The sequence below is a fragment of the Puntigrus tetrazona genome, chromosome 9 (assembly GCF_018831695.1).
Source record: "Puntigrus tetrazona isolate hp1 chromosome 9, ASM1883169v1, whole genome shotgun sequence".
Classification (NCBI taxonomy): Eukaryota; Metazoa; Chordata; class Actinopteri; order Cypriniformes; family Cyprinidae; genus Puntigrus; species Puntigrus tetrazona.
The window spans coordinates 8,470,108-8,494,785 of NC_056707.1; the positions used below are offsets into that span (position 1 = coordinate 8,470,108).

At 37.7% G+C, this 24,678-nt stretch overlaps 1 protein-coding gene and 1 long non-coding RNA gene across 4 annotated transcripts in view; one reads left to right on the forward strand and one right to left on the reverse strand.

The window, feature by feature from the left end:
- igf2bp2a (insulin-like growth factor 2 mRNA binding protein 2a) overlaps positions 1–24,678 on the forward strand; it is a 44,053-nt gene that overhangs the window by 9,364 nt on the left and 10,011 nt on the right. For all 3 annotated transcript variants that reach the window (XM_043249496.1, XM_043249497.1, XM_043249498.1), the window contains exons 3-8: positions 18,014–18,062; positions 19,325–19,376; positions 22,344–22,407; positions 23,034–23,321; positions 24,073–24,207; positions 24,288–24,410. In XM_043249496.1, coding sequence (XP_043105431.1) covers positions 18,014–18,062; positions 19,325–19,376; positions 22,344–22,407; positions 23,034–23,321; positions 24,073–24,207; positions 24,288–24,410 — 711 coding nt within the window. The remainder of the gene's footprint in view (positions 1–18,013; positions 18,063–19,324; positions 19,377–22,343; positions 22,408–23,033; positions 23,322–24,072; positions 24,208–24,287; positions 24,411–24,678) is intronic.
- Positions 756–4,471, reverse strand: LOC122352023. Its single transcript, XR_006251831.1, has 3 exons — positions 4,363–4,471; positions 2,841–2,886; positions 756–1,359 (listed from the first exon to the last, which is right to left on the reverse strand). It is a non-coding gene; the product is annotated as an uncharacterized LOC122352023 (long non-coding RNA).

Below are 24,678 nucleotides of genomic sequence, written 5' to 3' on the forward strand. Positions count from 1 at the left end.
CCTGTGAGATCTCTGCCTTATTTTTTTTTACCTTTGATGGGTGTGGAAATTTTGTTCAAATGGATAGCGTCTGCTCGATTTTAGCAGAAGGTCAAGCTGTAGTAATAGAATGTCAATTTTTTTAATACATAATGTATATGCGCTGCTGCTAGAGAAATAGTTTCCCACCTGTAGATTACAAAGAGATCTGCCTTTTTGGCATTTTCATTCATCTCAATAGAAGTTGAGTTTGGGGACGGTAAGAATTTGTCGTAGTGTTTTTGAAAGAAGTCTCATCAAAGCTGCATTTATTGGATAAAAATTCATTAAAATGCATCTTGTTTAAAATATCGTTTTGTGTTTTCAAATAAAATTTATTTCTGTAAATCCTGAAATCTGTTTAATATGCTGATTTGCTACTCGGGGAACATTTCTTATTAATATCAATGTTATACAACAGCTGCGCTGCTTCTAGTTTTTGTGGACACGGATGCATTTTTTTCTGGATCGTTTAGTGAAAATAAACTTCAAAAGAACAACATTTATTTGAAATCGGGGTTTTTTGCATTAAAAATAAACACACTTTTTTGTGACACTCGATCAGTGTGTCCTTGCTGAATTTAAAACAAAAAAAATCTTACTGACCCCAAATACATTACTTATAATGAACAGTTTTAATTAATTACAGAGAAACAAACAAAAAAAATGGAATAAATACAATTTTGCATGGTAGCAAGTAATGACTTTCTGTTATAGCAGGTGGATAATATATTTAAAAAAATTCCTTTAAAAAAAAAAAAAGATGTATTAATGAAGCAGTAATAATAAGTCTGCTCCTTGCACACAAAAGCCATTATCGTCCTAATGTCATTAAGTCATTATGTCTATCACCATACAACCTGACATTTGCAAACGTTGTTCGCAGACAAGTGAAAAGTGCTGTTTTATCAGCCTTCTGATGACGGTTCAATTTCCATTGAGTCACATTGGGATAATTGACAGCTCTTCTCTTGTTTGCATGTCTGCATTCAGTTCGTTGGCTCTGAGAGTCGCTGGCAGAGGGCAGTGTTTCAGAGGTGACGAACAGTCTACCTGCAGTGCTGGTGACATATATACAGGCATTAATAAGGCAAGAAGCTCAGTCATGAAGGCCTCTGTGCCCTGTGGCGTACTCACAGATAGTCTCTTGTGGGTGCAGTTTGACAATGGACGAAACGATGTCAGCCACGTCTTTCAGTTACACCATTTTTGCACAGTGTGTCTTTGTCACCCTCTCGCTGACTGAAACGCCTCTGCCTCAGCCTTCATTGTGGGAACCGGTCAATGAGTACATTGAATGAAACTCTCGCTGATAAATATTTAGCCTGTTCGACACAGAATCTGCAGGCCAGGCATAGAGAAAGAGCCCCTTGAAATAATCATGCTAGTGAGAGGCAGTTTGCAATCATTGGAAACAAAACAAAACTGGAATGGAACAGAATGCAGTTTCATTCTTTGTCCGAAACGTTCTGATCTTTCTAATTCAAACGGGCTATAATTAAAAAAGAATGTCTATCGGTTGAATTAATATAATTTTATTATCAAAAAACATGGTAATGCTGGTAAGCTTAATTTTAATAAATCTTTTCTGTAAAACCAATAGCTGTACAACAGAACTTTACAACAACTTTAATTAAAATTGTCTGTTATTTCTTCAAAAAACACAATAAGTGATGTGATAAGAACATTCTTCTATACTGATGGAGTCTCAGAGCAGCTCTGGAGATGAAGTTCACGTGGAGTGTGTGTAGGACTGTATATTAGAAAAATTGAAGTATGAAGCAGAATTGAAGCGGTACATTTCTTCTAAATGTACTCCAGTAGTCAAAGAAAAATAAATCTAATCACAGGCACCATATTTCAATTTATGTGCACAGCTGTAATTCTGAGGTATTCATCCAGCCAAATTATGCTAAATGGATCCGAATTACGTCTGTCAGAATACGTGTGAGATTGTTTGAGGTCTAATGGCTGATATAATGTTTTGAACAGAGCAAACCCAGCTTGTTAAAGGTAAAGAGCTTGTCTTTTTGGTGCTGTGATGTGTTTGTGTGTGTATATATATATATATATATATATATATATATATATATATATATATATATATATATATCTAAAGCCACATGTAAAGACGCTATTATATAATGTTTGTAGGTAGCTGTGTCTGTGTGGCTACCAGTGGGCAGGTCTGCTTTATTTACATTTGCATTTGGAACCATGTATTGGAACAATAATGAAGGATGCGTCAAAATGAGGAAGAACTTATTATGGAGTGTTTGGAACAACAGGAAACAATTTTAGTTTGAACAACATCACAAACATGTTTCATTGATATCAAATTCTTCTGGTGTGTTGACACAGGTGCGAACATTGGATCATTTTCAACAGCCTCAATGGTGACTCATCAAATCAGAATTTTGATTCATAATTATCCTTTTCATAAGTTTTAGAGTTTTTGAGCCTAGTTTTTAACCCATGTAGCAGCGTAGTTGAGAAGGGTCAGTAAGATTATTTTGTATAGTTTTTTAAAGAAATGAAATGAGTATAGGAGATATATATATATATATATATATATATATATATATATATATATATATATATATATATATATATATTTTTTTTTTTATCAGCCTAGAATTTAGTTTATTACAGAATAGCTTTAATAGTACTGTCAGTATGTTATTAATTGTAATACATTTTATTAACTTTTAAACTACAACAGCATAAAAAGAAATAAAATGATTGTAAATGTGGTATAAGTTTGTGGACTTAACTTCGGGCTGACTGTGTTATGAAAAATGCTAGTGAATTTGTGTACTTACAGTTTTCTGCAACAAGCATAAAGTTGATCAACAAAGAATCTTGACCCTGATAAAAACAAAACATTGGCGACTTACTAAAGCTTGGTAATACAGCAGAGAATTTCATACATGTTTTTAATAGAGAATATATTTTTACTAGCGCTGGGCAACTAATTATTAATTCATAATTAATTGCGTCCAAAATACAGTTTTTTTTGTTTATAGAATATGTGTCTGTGTACTATTTTATTATGTATGTATTTAGAATATATATATATATATATATATATATATATATATATTATATATATTAAATATATACATGATACACGCATGTGTGTTTATGAATAAATGAATTCAAGGCACTTTGATGTAATTGATTGCTACTTCCTTGAATTTGCCCTTTTTAGTTTGATCTGTCACATTACATAACACCTAAGCCATTGAGTATTTTAGATGAACATGATAAGAAACCAAAAATCATAGCCCCAAAGCATTCCTCTCAAATTCCCCTGTACTGGCTCGTGGCTCAGCTGCCAAGTTCATTAAGTGATTCATTCAGAATGTATTGGGTCATGTTGTTGACTCAGTCCCCCGAGGAAAAATAACATGTGGACTTGAGCGGTGGCCTTGAGGAAAGACCGAGAGTGAGTTAGCTGAAACTCAAATCTAAAAAGACATTTACGTTCATTTGACCCATCTGTTCCTTCGTTAAAGTCTCTCTTTCTCTCTTTTGAGGGTGCTAACTGTCTCAGCGATATTGTTCACTAACAGACATGTTGCTAGGATACGAAATGACTTCAGTTAGCACTGAGTTTCAGCGCTTTGAAAATGACCACGGTGAGTGGTTTGTGTCTTTTAAACTTACTGAAAGCCTATTTAGAAACAAATGCAATATTTGCTTCCTCCTGTCACGTCTCGTTTGTCTGAGAGCAGGACGTTGGTTTGTCATTTTCCGTGCAGACCGCTCAGGTTCAGCGCGGCACTCACTTTAATGCGACCGTTCAAGTTTTTCCTCACTCGATGCGGCTTAATCTTTTCCGAGATGACACAGTATTTTTTTTATGGATAATCTCACGATGAGATTTGACACCTGAAAGCTTTCCAGTGATATTCAGAGGTCTGAAATCTGAGTCGAGCTTGAGGACTGTAAGAAGGAGCACGAGTTAAATCTGAAGTCTCTTACGGTGTATGGCCATGAACTGAGTCTCAAGACACCATTTATCTTCTTTATATTCGGCTTTGTCCCTTTTAAGGGATGAAATTCCGTCATCATTTACTCAACAAAGAGGTTTGGAAGAATGTTGGTACAAAACTACATTGTTCTTTGAAATTCTGGAATATTCAAGCGAAAATGAAAGTAAAGCTCAGAGCTGACTGTTTGAACAGCAGTTGGTCCTGCCATATGGTGCTGTGATAGATTCAGTTATGCATGTGTAATTTGGGTAATTATCTTACTGTAAAGGGTAGGTACATCTTCACATCTCAGTTTAGTCTAAAAATCGGAGGATTTTGTCCCTCAAGGTGAAAAAAGCTGTCTTACTGTGGATGGGCGTAATCGCTGCTGTTGTAAAATGTTAAGGCGTGCCTGTCCTTGCACGTTTACTTGAGAAATAAAGTATGATGCTGATGTGTCTGTAGCGCCGTATTGTGGTCCGTTCTTATTTGTGTCACTTGCGATGTGTCAGCTCGTAGTGCAGAAGGGGGAGTGTTTTAATATGAAGATGTTCGTGAATCAGTATTTCGGCGGCCTGAAGTTGTTTTGAAGCTGCTGCGCGCTTAACACGAGAGCAGACATGTTGAGCACGAGTGAAAAGCTTGACGTTTTTTTATTTTATGGCTTTATTCCATTAATTATTACCCATTCATTGTTTTTGCTTAATGAGCACGCTTTACTAAACATAAGACTTTTCATAGACGTCTCAGATTCAGTCCTGTGGGAGGTTCTTCAAAGCCTGTCGTAACTCAAGGGAGCAGAGCGTATTGAAGGGTCAGTTGCTGTTCATAAATAAATGCAGTCAGGCATATGTTAATTTGCTGTTGGGTTTTTTTTATGGTGCAGTTTTTATAGACTGGTAGAGCATCGTAAACATAAGTATGTGTTTGTTGTGGTCTTTTCCGTAACATCTCATGACACTGGACACAGTACTTGCCTTCCTTTCGCAGACCGTCAGGCTGCTGTATTGAGAGAGATTTCGTTTTTGCATTCGAAGGCCTGTAACTCTGTGCACAGGTGGATCACGATGGACGCCACTTTACGGAATGGAGAAACCGGTCTCAGTGTGCCAGAGTAGGCTCAGAAAAACCACAAGCCTGCCAAGGGCAGTTCATGTTATCATCAGCCCGTAGACCGCGCCAACTGGGTTCAGATGAGCTGCAGTCTCTCTCACACATCCCTGTTTTGTCAACACTCACATTTTAAAATGTCCTCTACAACTTCCTTGCTGCTCTGCCTGTCTTGTTATAATACTGTTGGCGTTCTCAGCTGCTCAGTTTAATTCTGTTCCTCCGCTGCTGGCCTTTTGATTAGACCTGGACAAATAATCAAATAATTCAGTAATTACCTACATATTAAGAAAAGCCTTGACTTTTTTATGTAAATACTAACAATCGAAATTAATAACGACAGTCGCAAATTGCACGAACAACAGTCTATATATTTGCTCTGATATCAAATTAGAAGCTTCTGAGTCGGATGATTACGCACTATAGGACAGATGTGGAATGTATAAACGAATGTGGTATATAATTTATTAAATATGTTGTCGTTTCGCTCCGCATCCCCATCATGCACGTTTCTCATCATTTATACTCCTCTAAGAAATCCAATGAAACGTACATCTTCCCGAAGAGCAATAAATGCATCTTGTCAGCAATAAGAGCCTAAGGCACTGGATAACTCGTTACATTTTTGAGCTGTTACTCGTTACATGAAGTCACTTTAATGTAAACTATGACAGGAACTGATTTGGGATTCTCCAATGACTTGCTTGATTCAATACGTAATAGAGACCGTAATGTATTCCTGCAGGCTTTTTTCAGCAAATCTTAAATGCCGTTGTATTAATTTGACATGCTTAGTAAGGTAGATTACAGAATTAGTTTGTCTCAAACATTTGAAGTATTTTAGAGCATTTATATATTCCTAGACTTAGTCATCAGGGAAAAGTCTATTAGCTGTTTTAGAGATGCAGTGAGGATGCCTCATGTAAACACTCCTTGCTGTCTCCACCATTAATATCCTGGAGCAAAGTGGTCAAGCTCCTTACCAGAAGTACTCTTTGTGTTTCTCTAATGGGGCCGTGGTATTTAGAGCAGGTATGTCTCAAATAAGAGAACAAACAGATCACGGTTACCGGTGGAAGATGAAAGCACAAATAACTGATAAATACTTGCAGATTCTTGTCGCCGGGTTTTTTGTGTGTGTGTGTGTGTGTGACTGACCCATAAAATGGAGCAGTACTGGAAACAGCTGGCAGACTTTACCTTTGTTTACCTAACAACAACTCTGCTGCACCATGCTTTGAAAGCAAACTCCCAGCACGCTGATTACTTAATGCATCAGTGCACCAACAATGCCCTCCCCCAAATCCTGTGATCTCTTCAGCTGAACATTTAAGCAAACCGTGAACACGGTGCGCCTGCAGGGTCCAGTGTGCTGTAGTAATTTCTGTCTTGCTTTCCTGGCTCCATGATGGATTTCATGTACGTTTCTACAGTGCTGCTGTAGAGCGACGTGGGCTATTATTTATTAATTTATTTTAGAGCGCAAGGTGGCTGATGGCCAAGATGGCATTATAAAAGATATAGCATTATTTAATTTAAAGATTAAATAATGCAACCAATGAAATTTAGATTTATTACATATTGTGAATTTGTTTTTGTTTTTTTTACTGTTTACTGGTTCTATTTAATTGTACAAATAATACAATAAAAATAATTAGGAAATAAATTAATTAAAAAATATATTTAAACTGGACCGCAGCGCTTTAAAAATGAATTTGGTCACAATTTATAAGGTCCGATTCGCGCTCATAATAAACCATTAACTCTTAATAAACTCTTAATTAGATTTTTATTAATAGTTAGGAAGGTTGTTGTTAAGTGTAGGTGTCGGGTAGGATTAGGGATACAAAATCACGCAGAATATGTGCTTTATAAACACTAATAAAGCCAATACATTAATACTAGACATGCTAATGATTTGGTAGCCCAGCTAAATTGTTAATAATAATTCTTTTAGCTCTTTATATAATCCTTTTCTTTTTAGTGAACAGTGTTAATTATAAAAAAAGTTGTTTAAATTTATTTATTGTTTTAGTAAGGTTCAGTATTTTTAATCTTCAGTGTTGTGAATTTCAGGACTCTGACCAGTCATTCCGACCGTATGGTTTGCCTCCTCTGTCTCTCATTGGATGAGAGTGTAGTGCTCTCTGATAGGCTGTGGCAGTCAGTGGGCGGGGCTGTGACCGAGGGTGCTGCTGTGTGATCTGTGTGTGAGTGAGCTGCAGTGCAGCTGCTCGAGTAGTAGTTACGCCTGCAGCCGTGAGCGCTGCATTGTACATTGTAGTTAACAAAATCATCTAATATGTACTCTGTAAAACAGTAGCAGTCTGCATTTGTGTTTTTTAAATTTTAAAACCACTTCAGTTGAATTTTCACGGCAAAGATTAACTGTAGTGAAAAAATAAATATTGCCTGTAGCAGTCCCAAGACTGTCAGAAATCTGTCTCACTCCTTTTATGGTTCAGTGAAGATGCATATTATGAGAGATGTATTATTGGTATTAATATTAATAACTTCTCCATCTTCCTGCAGGGTAAACGGATACTTGCTGTATAGATACACTAATTACTTAGTCATCGGGAACTGTTGTTACTGACTACATGTCATATTTATTTATTTCAACGTTGACTGTCAGTTTTGCCTGCAGGGTGGACTTTCAGTTGGTGAGATGGGAATGATTATGGGAGACCAAGTGTCTGAAGTTGTTTAACAGAGTACATTTCATAGTGTTTTAGTTCATCTATAAATATTCAGACATTAAAAAGAAGCGGTTTCGGATTACTGTAGGGCAGAATACAGGATGACCAAGATTAATATCAGTTATCCTGCAGCGTAACTGAAACTATCCAACCTTTTTTTGACATACAAATGTGTGCACATGATGCGACAGAACCCTTGTGGTCAGTTCTAGGGCCTCACGCATTGTCAGGCTTCTGCGATGCAAAATGAATGCACACGAAAGTCATTTATTGCATCTTGATTCTGACTTGATTGACAGACTGGCACTCTGACTAGGGTTGGATGATGTCAACAAAACTGAACCGTGAAACAAGCCGGCTTGAAACGTGACGTGGTCTAATGCAGCGGCACTGGCCACGCATTGTGGTCGTCGTATGACGTCAAAGCACCCCGAAAGCTACGGAGAACAGACGCCTTCGCATGCTTTCGATTCGCAGTGCAGTGCAAACATGGCTATACATTAAAAAACACTAACTTCTCCACACCACCTCTTGGGAAAAGTAAAAACAATCAAATATGAATCCATTGATCAACGCACATACATGAGATGTGATGCAGTAAACACGAAAGCTTAAGCATGTGACTCTAGAACCATTGACGTTTTGGTCACATTATGTTTGAACTTGCGTTTCAAACAATCAGATATTATTTTAATTTGAATTTACTATATTTTAGTATCAATACTATGAATGGGATGTTTTTACATTGCCGAACGCAAACATGAAGCAGACGAGAGATTGAATTCTGGAAACATCTGAGCGAGAGGCAGAGAGAAATAAGAACGTGATTTTAAATATTACTAATTATTAACACTCTAAAGAAACATTTGTTAATATCCATTAACAGTATTGCAGCACTTATTTATAAACGAGATATGAAGGCTACTTAGCATGTTAACATTACTTTATGCATTAAACACATACCTAACATTAACCAAAATTAATGAATCCTCTATATGGTTTTGAGACTGGTTATTTGTACCCAGGTATTACATTCTGGTATTGGTAAAATTATGGTATAGAGCCACTAGATATCAATGCATCACCATTAGGTATTGAGATGCACATCCCTAATATGTATGTAAGTGTACTCTTTGAGGGATTGGTGTGGTAATGTGCATGACAGTGATGATGTATTTAATGTTTGCGGAATAGATCCGCTACCGAGACTTGCTACTGCCAATATATCCACAACATGCTGCTAGAGCATATAGGAAATACTGCTGTAGCATATATAGGACATATGTATAACCCTTATAGATTCACCGTGTTTGCAGATTTATAAAGGTGGAGCTGGGGAAGGTGTAGGGTTTTTCTGAAGTGCGCTGCCAACTGCTACAACAAAAAAAAAAAAAAAAAAAAAAAAAAAAAAATTGATTTTCAAATAACTTTATTTGTTTTATTGATTTCAGTTATGTTGAATGCTTGGACACATTAAAATACATTGACTAGACCTGTGGTTTCCAACCTTTTGCCCAAACCCCTACCCCACACTTCAAATTGATATTTATGCAACCTATATATGTAATGAAACATAGCATAGCTTGAGTTTTTTTATTAAGCATAATTCAATTTTAATTTTAATTGAAGAGACCACTTATTTATTTCAAGCGGGTGCTTAAACCCTGGGTTTAGGAATGGACGGTCTGGAATGTCAACTAAAGAATACCCAGGATTAATTGTGGTAAAACCCCATTTCTAACATAATAAGCATAATAAGCTTTACTTCCTCAAAACTGTTAGCAAGCACTAAACATTCCTAAACGGCTACATAAACCTTTCTTCCTTAAGCTAAGTTGAGGAGTTTATGAGTGACTCCTAAGTGCACAACTGTCTGACTGCTGGTTTGAATGAGTGAATATTGACAGCAGCAGAGGGCTTGTCAGGGAACTGTTGCCTCTATTTACCCGCGAGGAGCATCTGCCTCACGCAGGATTTCAGCCAGGCAGGTGAAAACACTGCATTCTCATTAGCCTTTGCTCTGAGAGTGAGAGCGACAGCAAATAAGAAAGAGACAGAGAGGGTTATATGGTGTTGTTTGTCCCCCTAAGGTCCTTTTGCAGGAATGTCTAAGGAGCAGAAAAAAGGAAGTATGGATCACAATGGTTTCTGCAGTGATCGATAAACGTCACTGTCTCAGGTCACATTCATCACGTTGAATGTTTCTGGTGTCATTTGAACATTGCCTTTATCTGTGATGTTTCTTTGGCAGAAGTTCTCTGTCCTCTTGTTGCCTCCGTACACTCTAAGGTAAATGCAAATCTAAACACATGGGACATTTCTTCCAATCTGAGTAATTAAAATGTAAATAGTTTTTTATACTTAAGCGATAACTGAATTTTTGAGCCAACTCTACAAAAAAGTGTTGCTTGTCCAAATAAATTGTGTACTCATTGAGTTTATTCTTAAAATGCACGGCATAGTCTTGTTTCTTCTTCTGTCTGATCTGTTGCCATTAGAAAAGTACACAGTGTTCCAGTGACACTTGCAGAGTTCAGAGTTTTAGTTCCTGTTGTGAGAACTTCTATAGTGACTTCAGGAAACACTGAAGGCTCAGTCAGTTGTAACAGTGGGGAGGAAGTCATTTGTGTTGATCACAAGGAAGACAAAACATTTGTGCAAAAGTAAAACCCCATCTTTGGCAACTTATCTGACGCAAAGAATGATCTTCTGGTCGAGGTGTTAACCTCAGTTGATTGCCCTCTGAATGGTTTAATATAGTATCATTTCAGCATTTTAGCTGTTTCTGTGTTTTGTTTTGTTTTGTCAGGACATGACATCACAGTACGGTCAAAACAAGTAACATTTCCGTCACATGTTCGCGATTTTCCGCCAATCACAAGGCACTGGATAACTGGCCAATGAGAGCACACCTTGCTTGTTTAGAACAATGAGCTTAGTAAAAATTGCCCCATTACAGAAAGTCGTGCTCAATGCAAAGCTGAATTTTCATCAACCTTTACTTCAGGCTTAAGTGTTACGTGATCATTCAGAAATAATATATAAGCTGATACATTATCATTTATCAGATAACCTATCGTTTATTAATGTTGAAACAGTTGTGCTACTTTCAAAGTATTCTTTGATGAATAGAAAGAATTGTTAATATGAAAAAATCTAATCTTTTGTAACATTATAAATGTCTTCCTTCACATTTGCTCAAGTTATTGTGTTCTTGCTGAAGAAAAGTATTAACTTCTTAAAAAAAATTCTTGACCCAAACTTTTCAAGGGTAGTGTATGATCCTTAAGAGAAACATAAATATAATATATAGAATGAAATAATTGTAATGAATCTCATGACCAGTATTAGAAAGCAAATTTCATGCACTCCAGCATCTCCAGGACCTTGCTTTAGAAAGCAGTGAAAATAGAACATTGCAAGGAGTTTTTCTTTATTTCTTTGAAAACAGACATTTTGGGGATTATTATTCTATACCGAAATTTCTTGCAAACCAGTAATCGGAAATCTTTCGTTACTTATCTTCATTCAGCATTTCAGCTGTAGACATGCCAAGCAAAGTGAGTTCTGTTCTTTCTGTCATGTGACTCTCAAGAACTACCGGTGAGCTTTCCAAAATGCTGAATTTCTGAAGAAAACCAGCACTTCTGTAAGCATAAATGCTTCTTTTTTTCACAGGGGTTCCTGAGACTGAGGGGAACCCATTGTGGCTTTTAAAATTCATGTGCATCCAAAACTATTAAAGCCAGGAATGTAATTCTTTTTAAAGCATCCGCATATATTTACAACCCAAGTACAAGACTTTTGAAGTAGGGCTGCATTTCATGCATCTGAGGAGGGAGCAAACGTTCCTGCTAACTTAGCTCTTCTTCTTTGAGTCTTTATGAGGCCACACTGTGGGACGTATAGGACAGACATGGAACATTGGCCGTCTGTGGCTTGCGAGCTGCCGCCTGGTGTCAGTTCTGCACACCCTTATGAGTGTGTGAGTGTATGTGTCCTGCCACCCATATGGAGTGGAGCCACTATGTCTCATCTCTGCATGAGTGCGTTTTTTGTTCCTGTGGATGTTACCCATCATAACGTCTGCTCCTCCCATGAGACTAATATGGATTTAGATTCAAAGATGCAACAATAAATGGTAGGTCTGGGTGACGGTTGGATATTCACAGTTTTCCATTTAAATGTAAAACCTCTTGATTTGACTCGATCCATTTAGATGTTAGGTATAATACAGATAAAAAAAAATCTATGCTATTTATGTTGTTTACTATAAAACATGATTAGTATATATTTGGCAGGTTTTTTAAATCTACTTTTTAATAATGTGATTTACATCCCGTGACTGATATAAAAACCTGATTTCATGAGCTGTTTATTTAAACGTGCGTTAAATAAGACATCATTAAAAGTTTAAGCAAAAATATTCTAAATAATATTTAATATATTTGGAAAAATATTTTTTTAGCTTACTGTAGATATTGAATGGTTTACCTGAGGTAAATGTAGCATTATGTGACATTGTTTACAAGCGGTTTCATTGACGTCCGATGAATGATTACATAAGAAATAAGTTTTATTTGCGCTGTTTGTATGCTTCTGCTGTTTGCGCTGTTTCACAGCTTCTGATGCTAAGACATGTTTATTTTATGCTTTAACTAGTAGTAAAGATGGAGAAAGCAATGATCATTCTTATGTGCTTTTGAGTCCACTACAGCGGAGTTTCATATTAGAACTACATTAGAAGCATTAAAACAATGTGTTTTGTTTAAGTTTCATGATAAAATTGACAGTTTGAAAGCGGACACTTAGTAGCAAGATTCAAATAGGAGAGGTTAAATGGATAGTTCACTTTGAAAATAAAATTTGAAGTTTATCGGCTTACCCCAAGGGCACCTAGTGTCTTTTATGTCTTCATTAGATCCAATTTTGAGATTTTGTAAGCCAAACCTTTGTAGTCCGTCATATAATGATCGGTATAAGGAACTTTCTCTATGAGAGGAAAAAAAACACTTGGAGAAATCCAAATTGAACCATACTCCATCACAACGATATATTGATGGTCTAAGACACAAAGCAGTTTTTGTGAGGAGAAAAAACGTTTTTTACCTCTTGTACACCACCATGTCCACCGTGCGTGCACAGACTATGGCAGAGCACGCACAAAATACGCCGGAAGTAATCTCTTGCGTATGTCACTCATTGTTTATAGAGGCCTAACCAGTCAAACTTTGCCCACTTGTAAGGAACATGTAGCATTTAAGCTTCAATGTGGATGTCTCAGGATCAGACAGAGGTCATGTTGTTCAAGAACCTTTTTAATTCATCACAAGACATGCATCCAAGTGCTGTTCTCATTTCCTGTGCATGGATCCAGATAAGAGTCCACTTCCTTTCTTTGTTTCCACAGCCAGAAGATTAGAGAAGCAGTAAGGTCCACCGTTTTCTCTTCCTCCAACGAGGAATGGCCGTAGGTTTGTTCTGTGTCGGCACACGTGTGATGCCCAGCAAGCTGCCCCTGCTCACGTGCCGGCGTTGTGGCCGGGTGATTTATGTATGGTGAATAACATTTTCGTCTGGCTGACAGGGATGATCAGATGGTGGTCGTTAGCAGGTCTGAGAGGTCCTGGCCCAAGGTGAATGGTGCTATTCTGACCCGTCAGCTGAACGGTAAACGTTCCTTCGCACCATCCGCGCGGATGTGAGGATCTGTATGCGAGGGTGTGCGCCGACATGGTTTTCTAGCTCGTGCGCTGCAGCTGGCTGCTGTAAATATTAGCTTTTCAAATGAACGTGGCCACCCTCAGATATTCAAAGGCAGAAATTGAGAAGCATGTTTTTTTATTTAGTTGTCTGGCACCCTTTTCTAAACCAGCAGCAGACAGCTTGGTTACGTTCAACAAACACACGGTAAGCAGTGCATTCAGCCTGCATCTTCTAGTGCTGGTGGTTTTGGACTGGGGTGAAGGGGTCTGTGAGACTGGTTTCAAAAGGGCATTGGGTTCAGCTCCATTACACATAAATATAAACAAATACTCACTGAAGAGATTCGAAAATAACAAGCTAATAAAACTGCCCCCTCCTGATGGCACATCATAAATTGATCCTCAGAGATCCAGAATTTGTCTCGGTGTTTGTGTGTGTGAGCTCATTTATGGCATTATTTTTATGTGCGTGAGTGGGACTAATGCAGAATTCAAGTTGCGCTTCTATGTGCTTGTGTTTCTCAGTGTGATTTGTTTACGGAGTAAATGCACCTTTTCGGTGTTTAGTATTTTACGATTTTAAAAGTTGAAGCAAATACCAGTAAACCGATGTTATTATGTTTATTGTATTGGCAGACAAATGGGTTGAAAATCTGTACTATTTTAAACAAGACTAACTAGAATTGGTCATGGCTTAAACTGGGACTTTATTTAGCATATTTGAATTTGAGTTATAGATGTATAGCAGATATTCAAATATTTAAAAAAATACACTTTTTAGTAAAGTGTTTGTGTGATCATTTTAAAGCTCGTTTTGTTTTTAATCATGCAATGATATAATATATAACAATTAAAAATGAAACACTAAAACTTAAGTTTTATTTAAATGCTATAAACACTATGAATTATGACTTTATAATGTGAAGTACGAAAAATAAATATGCATTTTGAGATCAGGTAATTTAAGTAATTTTAAGTAAAAGTAAATGTATGATTGCATATATAATCAAGATGAAATGTGGGGAAATGATCATGCATTTACAAAACTTATTGATGATACGGATAAATTTGTAAATAATTTTCAAGTATTTGCCAAATAAGTGTATTTAGTACTGTTAATTTTTGGACCTTTTTGCAACACTTTATTTTTGGGAACGCTGAGGTTGAAAGAACTTAAAAATGTGGAGAAATAAGGAAACGGGATCGAGAAATAATGCAAACTGGACTTGTGTTGCAAATGCAAGCACCATCATGCGGCTGATGGAGCATATGCACCAGGCCACGTCTCAGACAACAAGGACAACTTAAGGTCCTTATGTGCATGTCATTTATGAATATGAAGAAAGGCAGAGAGATGCTCATACCGAGGTTTACCAGGATCCTCCTGTGATAGGCAGGGCGTGTGCGTCTGAGTCTGTGCACGTCCAGGAAGGGCTCAGTAATCCAGTGCTGCCACAGGCATGCTGAAAATGAAGAGCCCCTGAAGAGTTGTGGAGAGCACTGTCACTTTTTCCACCCCAGCAGGGTGGAGGAGAGATGGAGGAGGAGAAGAGAAGGAAAGAACACGGATGGTTGTGGTGGTTAGAGAGGGAGAGCGAGCAGACAGAAAAGAAGCCGTCCACTTGTTGTCGTCTGCACTTGAACCTCAGCGCATGGCATGATGGAGAAACGAACCGCTGCCGCTAGTCTCTTCTTTCCTGTGATTCAGTGATCCAGCCTTCACAGGCTGACGATAAAAACAAAAGGTCCCACTTCATCTCAAGTGGCCTTAGCTACTATGTACTTGCATATAATATAATTACTTGGTAAAATGCACTGATTTTATACATACGTTTTTATACTTGTACATATATTTAAAAAATACCTGCATGTAAATAAATCTGTAGATAGTTTCTGTAATTACTCTGTCTTTCTTCTTCTTCTTCTTCTTCTTCTTCTTCTTCTTCTTCTTCTTCTTCTTCTTCTTCTTCTTCTTCTTCTTCTTCTTCTTCTTCTTCTTCTTCTTATTATTATTATTATTAGGACCTGAGCACCTTATTAAGCATTATTAGTGCTGACCTAAATGTCAGTGCACTGCCCACGACGCTACCGCTAACTTCACACATTTGATAAGGGTCCTGGCCTGAACACAACCGAAGGCCAAAATTCCTTTTTAGTCATAGCGCCAGGCAACAGGAAAATTTTTTTTTTTTTTTACACTAACTTCAACATGCAATGTCCAATCTGCACCAGACTTCAAATATTTGGAAAGAACACTGGCCTGAAGGCATGTAAAAGCCAGGATTCAGATATAATTGTAACGACACCTGTTGACAATAGGATATGTCATGCTTTGATTTAACTCAAGCATACCACGTTCAATCTGCACCGAACTTCATATGTTTGATAAAAGTGCTGGTCTGAAGACATCTACATGCCAATATTCAGTTATAGACATAGCGCCACCAGCTGGCAGTCAGAGGTTTGGGATATATAAATTAATTTGATATATTCTTTTAGTATTTTTCTTTTAAATAAACAACTCACTGTTTACTGTCTTCTAAAGCCACCAGAAGGCAGTAAGCCCGGGTGTGAGGGTTCTTTCATTGCTTTAATTACATTTATTGACCCATCATCCCATACACGTTAAATCACCCTTACACAACATTTTGAATTGTATCATAAATATGGTTTACATTTTGTAATATTCAATAGATGGCTTGCATAATAGCACTACAGGTGCATCAGAACTACAGATGACATGCCTGTCAACTCAAGTTGCGTCACAACCAGCTGCAACGGACTTCTCCACTGCAGACAGCGTCAGTGATTATAATGATGATTATGTAGTGTAGTGGGGCAGATCATGTCCGCCGGAGATGCGGTGCTACAGCTGAACCTCTAATTGGAGGGTCAGGATGAAGAGGTGGAGGTTTGAGCTAGCTGAACTGCCATGCTCAAATGGGATATCCCAAATTGCCCCTTCTCAACAGGAGGCTTAAAAGGATTGACAGTTTGCAGGCCACAGCATTAGCCCGAAGCTGAAGGGATGCTTTAAGGCCGAGGCAGTTAGAAGGCTCGAGGGAGTGTCACGGTTTATAGAGCCGTGTGAGCGCTCGGATCCACGTAGAGTACTGCAAAGTGTGCTGGGCAGAGGGTGAGAGAATGTGTAAAGACTCTGCAGTGTATTCGGTTCACTCTGAAAGAATGAGTTTAATCTCTTGCTGTCGGGCACCGTGAAAAATAATGCGTGGCACATCTTTGTAAGCCTCTCGCATGCGTTGTTATCCATCTGTTTACTCTGCATTCGTCTTATCAAAGACTACCTGCAGAAGAGCCCTAATGAACGGAGAGTGAAAGTGCCTCTGCTGATCTGGTTCTCCTTCTCTCTCTCTCTCTTACTGCTCTTTTAAATCTCGTCCTCTGGCCAGCTCGGTTCCACTTATTTTAATGTAGTTGTTAACAGCTTGTGGTGGAGCGGTTTGTGTGGCTTTGGTGTCAGTACGCTCACAGGCTGGTGGGTAGCGTCAGACCCGACGAATGAAGGATCGCAGACACAGTCAAATTCCTCCTGTGCAAAGTAGTGAATGAGGGACCTGCTTTCCCTTTACTACTACACTTATTTCTGTCTCTCTCTCTCTCTCTTTCTCTCCTAAGCATGTGTCATTGGACGGTTGCCCGCAGTGAACACGATGAGCTTGTGATTGGTTTAAAGGATTTGAGCAATTTTAGAATGGCGCAGAAAGACATTGGACTTCATAGGCAGGATGGCAATAGATGTATCAAAATCCTTGTGCAATAACCCTATTAAAAAGGCTCCAAGTTTAAACCTTTTAATAGGCATAATTATGTTGAAATTGTTAAAATTATAGTCATAAAAATAATATTTAATAAGTTAATAGTATCTTAGTAGTATACATGCATATCTTAATAGTATTTTTTCCATGTCACACAGCATATGTTTTTTTTCATTGTGTGAAGGCAATAGTGTAAAATCTTGTGTATACAGTATTATGCATATTATATCACGATATATATTTATATCTGCGAGTGTATACTTGCTCTCATATAGCTTGTATGGGTTATGTTTGTTCATTTCAACAATACGTTTTGTTTATATACTTTATACCAATATCACAAAACCTTGCAATATAACAACAGTATTTATTTTCTGTAGCATTTTACAAAATATAAAACAGCGTAATACTGGACTATAGTGTTTTCAGAGTCCTTTATTCAGTGATTAGAACTAGATTGATTCACTTAATTGTTATGATTTATGTCTTTCACAGTTTTTAGGAAAAGGTTTCTCATATCTCAGCAAGTGGATAACCCAAGTTACAGCTTATTGACTGGACAACTAACGTTTTTTTCTCCCCACTGTTTCTTTAGTTTGGGTTGGATCTGATCTAGAGGCAGCCTGTATGTTTTCACGCTGTAGCACCTATGTTGAATACCGCTGTGCATCTCCCTTTCACTTTCTTTCTTTGTCTCACTGTCACTCTCTTTCTTTCTGTGTCCGCAGGAGTCGGAAGATTCAGATCCGGAACATTCCTCCTCATCTCCAGTGGGAGGTAAGTGTGTAACCGCACGGACAGAGAGAACAGCGCTGTGTGTGTGTGTGTGTGTGTGTGTGTGTGTGTGTGTGTGTGTGGTCAAGACTCTTGTCTGTCTCCTCTGGGCTGCAGCGCTTCTTTCTTTAACTCCCGGTTATGGATGCTGCACCCATACACACACACACAAGTACACTTCCTCTGCAGTCCACATGAATCTGTCTAGAGAGAGTTCAGCCCTGGTGACCTGATTGTAAATCCCGATGACATCATAACAGCGAGCGCTGGCCCACTTGCACGCTCACACACACTTGTGCATGCATTTGGACACTGTGCCTCAGCATTACGCAGCGCTCTTTTGAGTTTAGTGGTCCACTGTGCACAAAGCGGGGTGTTTGTTGAATATCACACCATATGAGCAATTACTGCTCACACAAGTGGCTGTTTTGGTGACATTTAGACATCGTTTTTAATATGAGCATGAACAGACGCTTGACATAAGCTTTGCAGAACATAAGAATAGCATAGAATTAAAAAAATTCTCAAACGAACCAAACTAAGCATATGATGACTAAACAATTACACTTAACTTTGACAGCCCCAGGTGACTGTACTGCGGTTGTTTGATGAAAGCTACACCACCGTTCAGAGGGTTGCTGTCAGTTAGGTTTTTTTGGTAACAATAAGGTTCATTAATTAGCTACATTAGTTAACGTGAACTAAAAATGAACAATTCTTCTACAGCATTCATTAATCGTAGTTACTGTGAACTTCGTTATTAAAAGCTGTGTTTGAAGAAAAATACTGAGCAGTATATAAGTTTTTAACAATGATAATAGTAAGAAAGGTTTCGTGTGCACCTAAATAGCATGTTAGAGTTATTTCTTGCGAAAGACTGGCTGCTGAAAATCAGCTTTATCATCAGTATTTTAATTAATTTTTAAAAAAGAAAACATAATTTTAAATTGTAATATTTATTTCACAGCATCACCGTTTTTACTGCATTTTCAGTCAAATAAATAAGAGATATACACCAGATTAGATGGACACCAGGCGCCTTTCAAAACCAAAACACTTCCTTCCACCAAACTCCTAGTTATATGCTTACTTTGATATAAAAAATAATAGGATTTGATATTTGACATAACGGTGAGTATAATAATGGCATTTTCTTTTCGGGTGAACTTTTCGTTTTGTTTATCTTCTGGAATTCAGTCTAATAAGAGTTTATGAGATGTTTTGCTGTTTTTGTTTGTAACTGATTTGTTCTCTTCTCGTTGCAGGTTTTGGACAGCCTATTAGCACAGTATGGTACTGTAGAAAATGTGGAACAAGGTAAATGAGTTGCCATAGCCAAAAATGATTATACTAATAGAGTATACCAAGTTTAGTTTGTGTTTGTGTGTGTTTGCGTAGTTGACATTTTAAGCAGAGATAAATTCTGCCTAAAAATGTTCCAATATTTTTGTAATCAACATGTTTGCAGCTCGTATCAGGTGGATGCTTTTGTAATCAGGTGTATTACTCATATTTATGAACCCATTAAAAATCTTTTTCTTTTGGGGACTTCTTCTTACAGCTCATGTGCTGATGTGCTGTGGATGAGCCTTGATTACTAACAGACCGCGGACTACAGAGACAATGTGTGCATTAACACATACTACCAGTGGAGCCGTCTCAGTTTTGAGGTTCTGTAGTTGTCTTTCCCAAATGAGAGAGAGAGAGAGCATGAGAGGGAGGCACACAGGCGACTGAGCGTGGATCAGAGGGATGAACTCTGCTCTGTCTCATATGAGCAGTGTGATGGAGTGGCAGTGTGTGGATTGAAGTGGGACAGAGAGGCGAGGCTCCAGCTGTAATGTGTGTGTGTGTGTGTGTGTGTGTGTTTTAGGGGAGGTGGGGTGTGGTAATAGGGAGGTAGGCGCCTGCGGTCTCTTTCTCACTCAAAGCTGAGACGGATCGTGTGTACGCTTGGTGTTAACATGCTCCTCCTGTAACTACTTGTGATTTGAATAAGAGGTGTTTAGTGACTAAAAGTGATAAAACGTCGGTGTTAAATGAATGTTGTTAGAATGGTGCTTGATGATCTGTCTTTATATGCTGATATCAGACACAGACAGCTGTTCATAATCCAGACAAAGTCATTCTCGTCTTAGTAAACGTGTCAGTGGTATCCTGAATGTGAATGAGTCAACAATAGAGGAGAAAAGGTTCAAAAATGTTGTGTTCCTAGAAATGTACTCAGTATATGAAAAGGTTCATATGTTGCTTTCATATAGTTTAGAAAACCCCCTTTTTTGCGGATTTCCCAGTTTTACTAGTGTTTTTCGTTTTAAACTGAAATGTGTCTGCCACATTCGCTCTGCGTATCCTTGACGACCATGGATGTACCTGCACGCACGGTCATGTGACATGCGTTTTTAGTTGTAGAGTGTAGATGGAGATTGTTTCTAAAATGCTGAGAAAACACCGGTGTAGACTAGGATAGTTTAAAAAAAAACACCTTCGTATAAATGGGAACTAAAATTGTTATATGGTTTAACAGTCAATTAAAAATGTAACAATACTGATACTGTTTATTATTGGGGAGATTATTCATTTTTTTATTTAAATTTTTATACAAATGTTTTTATAATTAATTTACAATATATATGAAATAAAAGAAGGTGCTGAATTTAATTAATTTAATGAATAAAATAATTACCAGTAAGGTTTTTATTTCAAGAATTTCTAAAAGTTTCTTTTAATACTTAACATTCCTAAGGTCTTTTTCTGAACAGGATTTGTACCTCAGGAATTTATCATTCGCTGTGATGACAGATGACTTTCTAAAATGGCATCATATCATAAGCTTGGTTTCCATCCAAAGTTGCGAATTTAACTTGTGAATATTTGAGTATTGCATAAAACATTTCCAAATAAGCACCGTTTCCATCCAACGAGTCAAAGACAACAAAATTGTCACTTTCTGAAAAGCTGAGACTACGAATCACTGTGAAAAAATGGTAAAAGAAACTGAATATAATAATTTTCATATATAATAAATGACTTGCACCTCATAGTAGACGAAACAAAGTAATGTGGTCATTGCTTTCGGAGGTGGATGATTGCTGTTTGGGAACACAGTTTGGGAGGCAGTTATACAAAAATACCTTGACAGACTTTGCTCAGGCATTTCAAAAATGACCAAAACATAATTTCAGATGCTATAGAATGAGTCTGGTCCACTGGTTAGTGAAGTTATCCCACCCCATAACACTTTCTTGATGCATATGGGGGAATTTATTCTCCAAATGTGTTTCTACCTCCCATTATTCACATTAACCCTTTTTTTGCACAAGCCAAGTCTACTGATCTTAAACCTTTTTTAGTGAATTGGGATATGTCAGAATGTAGATAAAAACAGGGTGATGGAAACGACTTACTGTCTCGAAAAACTGTAGAATTTGGAATCCAGTCTGAATGAATGAAATCAGAGACTACGGTGATAATAATAGCTCCAGCATCATTTAGAAAACGAATCGTATCCAAATAGTGTTGTGTTACTGCATCTTATGAATTAAATGCCATTGTGTCGGCATGATGCAAGGGCATTGCTATTTTCTTTCTTAGTACTTATTGCGTGATGTGTCTTCACCGGTGACAGTCATTGGCTCTGAGATTGATCGCTTGAGCTCTCTTACAGCGATACTTTGCGGTTCTCTTCATGTGTGAAGCTCTGGATTTCTGCCCAGCCATCCCACTCAACTTCCACTCTTCTTCCAGACAGACTGTCTGGTCGTTTAGGAAAACACAATTTCATCTAATCAATTAAAAGGCAGGCTTTCCTCTTAAAAACATCGTCTCTGCAGTGGCTTCTGTCTGTAATTATTCAAATGACCCAAGAGGAATCCTTGTAATGTGGCACAACCTTCATTTAGCCCCATTTCACACTCTTCGGAGAGTATAATGCAGCTTGACCTTTAGAGGTCCGGATCTGTACGCAGGTGCTATTGTTAGCTGTTGGATGCGTATAGCTGCGTGAACTCTTCGAGTGGAGGTCTTTCCCTCATTGTGTGAGTATTTAGAAGATACACAGGGCTTTGATCTACGGACGTCAGGGTTGTTTTGTGCTCGTCCTGTGAAGTACACATCTGGCCGCGGCACAGTAATCCTTAGTTTATATGCACGCACTAGTGTAAAACTTCATTTGTTTGTCTGTATGCACATAATGCAGAAGCATGCAGTCTCACATTTCTGAAGGCGATCGAGCTCTCTTCTTCTAACTCGCATTTTCTCTCTCTGTATTCATTCTTTTTGCAGTTAACACTGATACAGAAACTGCAGTGGTGAATGTGACATATTCAACAAAAGAAGAGGCTAAAATGTAAGGATCTAAGAATGAATATGTAGTTATCTTTGCTATTTTTAAGATTATTAAAATATTATTATATTAAATGTATAAATCTAATTTAGTTATATAGTTTTTTTTTTTTTGTACGGTTTTTGTATAGAGCTCCTTTTTGTTAGCTGTACTGCACGTTAGATGGAAAAATAACAAAAAAATTAAGGCTAAATAGAAACATTTAAACTAATAAAAAATTATGGATGAAGAAAATTTAAGCTAAGATTAAAATGTAAACTGAATGTAAAATGGACAAATCAAAATATTTAAAATACTATAATAGTAAATAAATAATATTAATATAACACGGGCATAAAATTATATAAACTGTCAAAAACTTAAATACGTAAAAAACATTGCTAGTTATTTAAGCAACTAATTAATTACAAGTAACTAATTCAGTTTTTAAATACATTTTTTTGAAAAACGTATCCCAAATCCCAAAATGTTTCAATAAACAGTTGGTGCATTTTTACCTGTCACTTTTTTTTATGCACTGTCCTACTTTCCTGCCTTATTTTTTCGATTTGCAAAAGAGCAGTACAAAATTCCCCCTCTATACGCTGTCATTGTAATCCCCTGATAATTGCCCCCCTCTGTGTCTTCAGAGCTGTTGAGAAGCTAACAGGACAGACGTTTGAGGATTACTCCTTTAAAGTGTCTTATATTTTGGATATGGATGCTGCTCCGTCTCTGCCTGCGACCCGGAACCGTCGGGGTGGAAGGACATCACGGGAACAGGACTCCCAGCCCGGGACCTCCGCAGGCTCCCTGGGGCCCCGACAGAAACAGCCAGACTTCCCCCTGCGCATGCTGGTGCCCACACAGTTTGTGGGAGCCATCATTGGCAAGGAGGGGCTCACAATCAAAAACATCACCAAACAGACACAGTCCAAGTGAGTGAGAGAGTGAGGTCCTTAAGTGTAGAGAAGAGACATCTGTGGTTAATAAGATTCAGAAGAATCATTTTATTGCACTGAAATTAATATCTGCAACTGTTATTTATATAACGGGGTCACAGTTTATTTTAAGGTCTAGTTCTCACTGTTAACAAACCATTAACTTAGAATTAATACATTAATAAACTAATTTGCTGCTTATTAATAGCATGGTAGTTAACCTTAACGGTTGGGTATTTAGTAGGGTTGGGGACGAAGAATATGGTCATGCAGAATATGTGCTTTATAAGAGCTAATAAACAGCTGATTTGTTAATGGTTACTATAAATATTGTCTTGTTTACATTTTATTTTGACATTTTAAAATATATTAAAATATATTTATGTAATGGGAAAGCTGAATTTTATCATTATGTCAGTCTTTAGTGTCACGAAAAGCATTACTTATTATTATTATTATTATTATTATTGAAGTCTGTGCTGACTAAAAATCCTAATTAAAAGTTATTGCGTTAAATGTTTTAAATGGCGATGCACGTAGAATTGCTCCAGTTAAATACCCATTTGATATAATATTCATTGCTAAGATCTTCTGTTGCTAAGATAATATATTTTCACACTAAATATCCTGGAAATATGTTATTCATCAAATAAGCACGAACTTTTTAAACACACGCTTGATGGCATTGACAGCTCTTCATGAAGCTTCGTCTGATCTCTGCTGAACAGTCATGTTCCCGTCCTGATAGGGTGGACATCCATCGTAAGGAGAACGCGGGAGCGGCAGAGAAACCAATCACCATCCACTCCACTCCTGAAGGCTGCTCCGCTGCATGCCGCATGATCATGGACATCATGCAGAAAGAGGCTGATGACACGAAGGTGTAAGTCTGGATCTTCTGGAGTCATGGGAGCTCTTTATATACATCTCTTTGGTTGCCAACTTGTGGTCTTGCTTCTGTAGAACTGAGGATATTCCTCTGAAGATCCTGGCCCACAACAGTCTGGTCGGAAGACTGATCGGGAAGGAGGGCAGGAACCTGAAGAAGATTGAAGAGGAGACAGAGACCAAGATTACCATCTCCTCGTAAGTGTTTACTGCATTTAATGGCTTTCAACTGGTGAAAACAAGGGGAGTTCATAATTGTTTCACTCTTATCAAAATCTGCAATGTTTTGTCACGCTTCAACATAGTCCTTTACTTTTTTATGGAGGCATGCATGATTACTCGGTTCACCATGGAGAGTTGTTTTGATGGAAACATGGTGTTTTGTTGCGACGATATTGATCAAAAACGTGATCTGAACATGTGACATCTTGTAATGGGCCGCTAAGTGCTGCGATCTGGTTCAGAT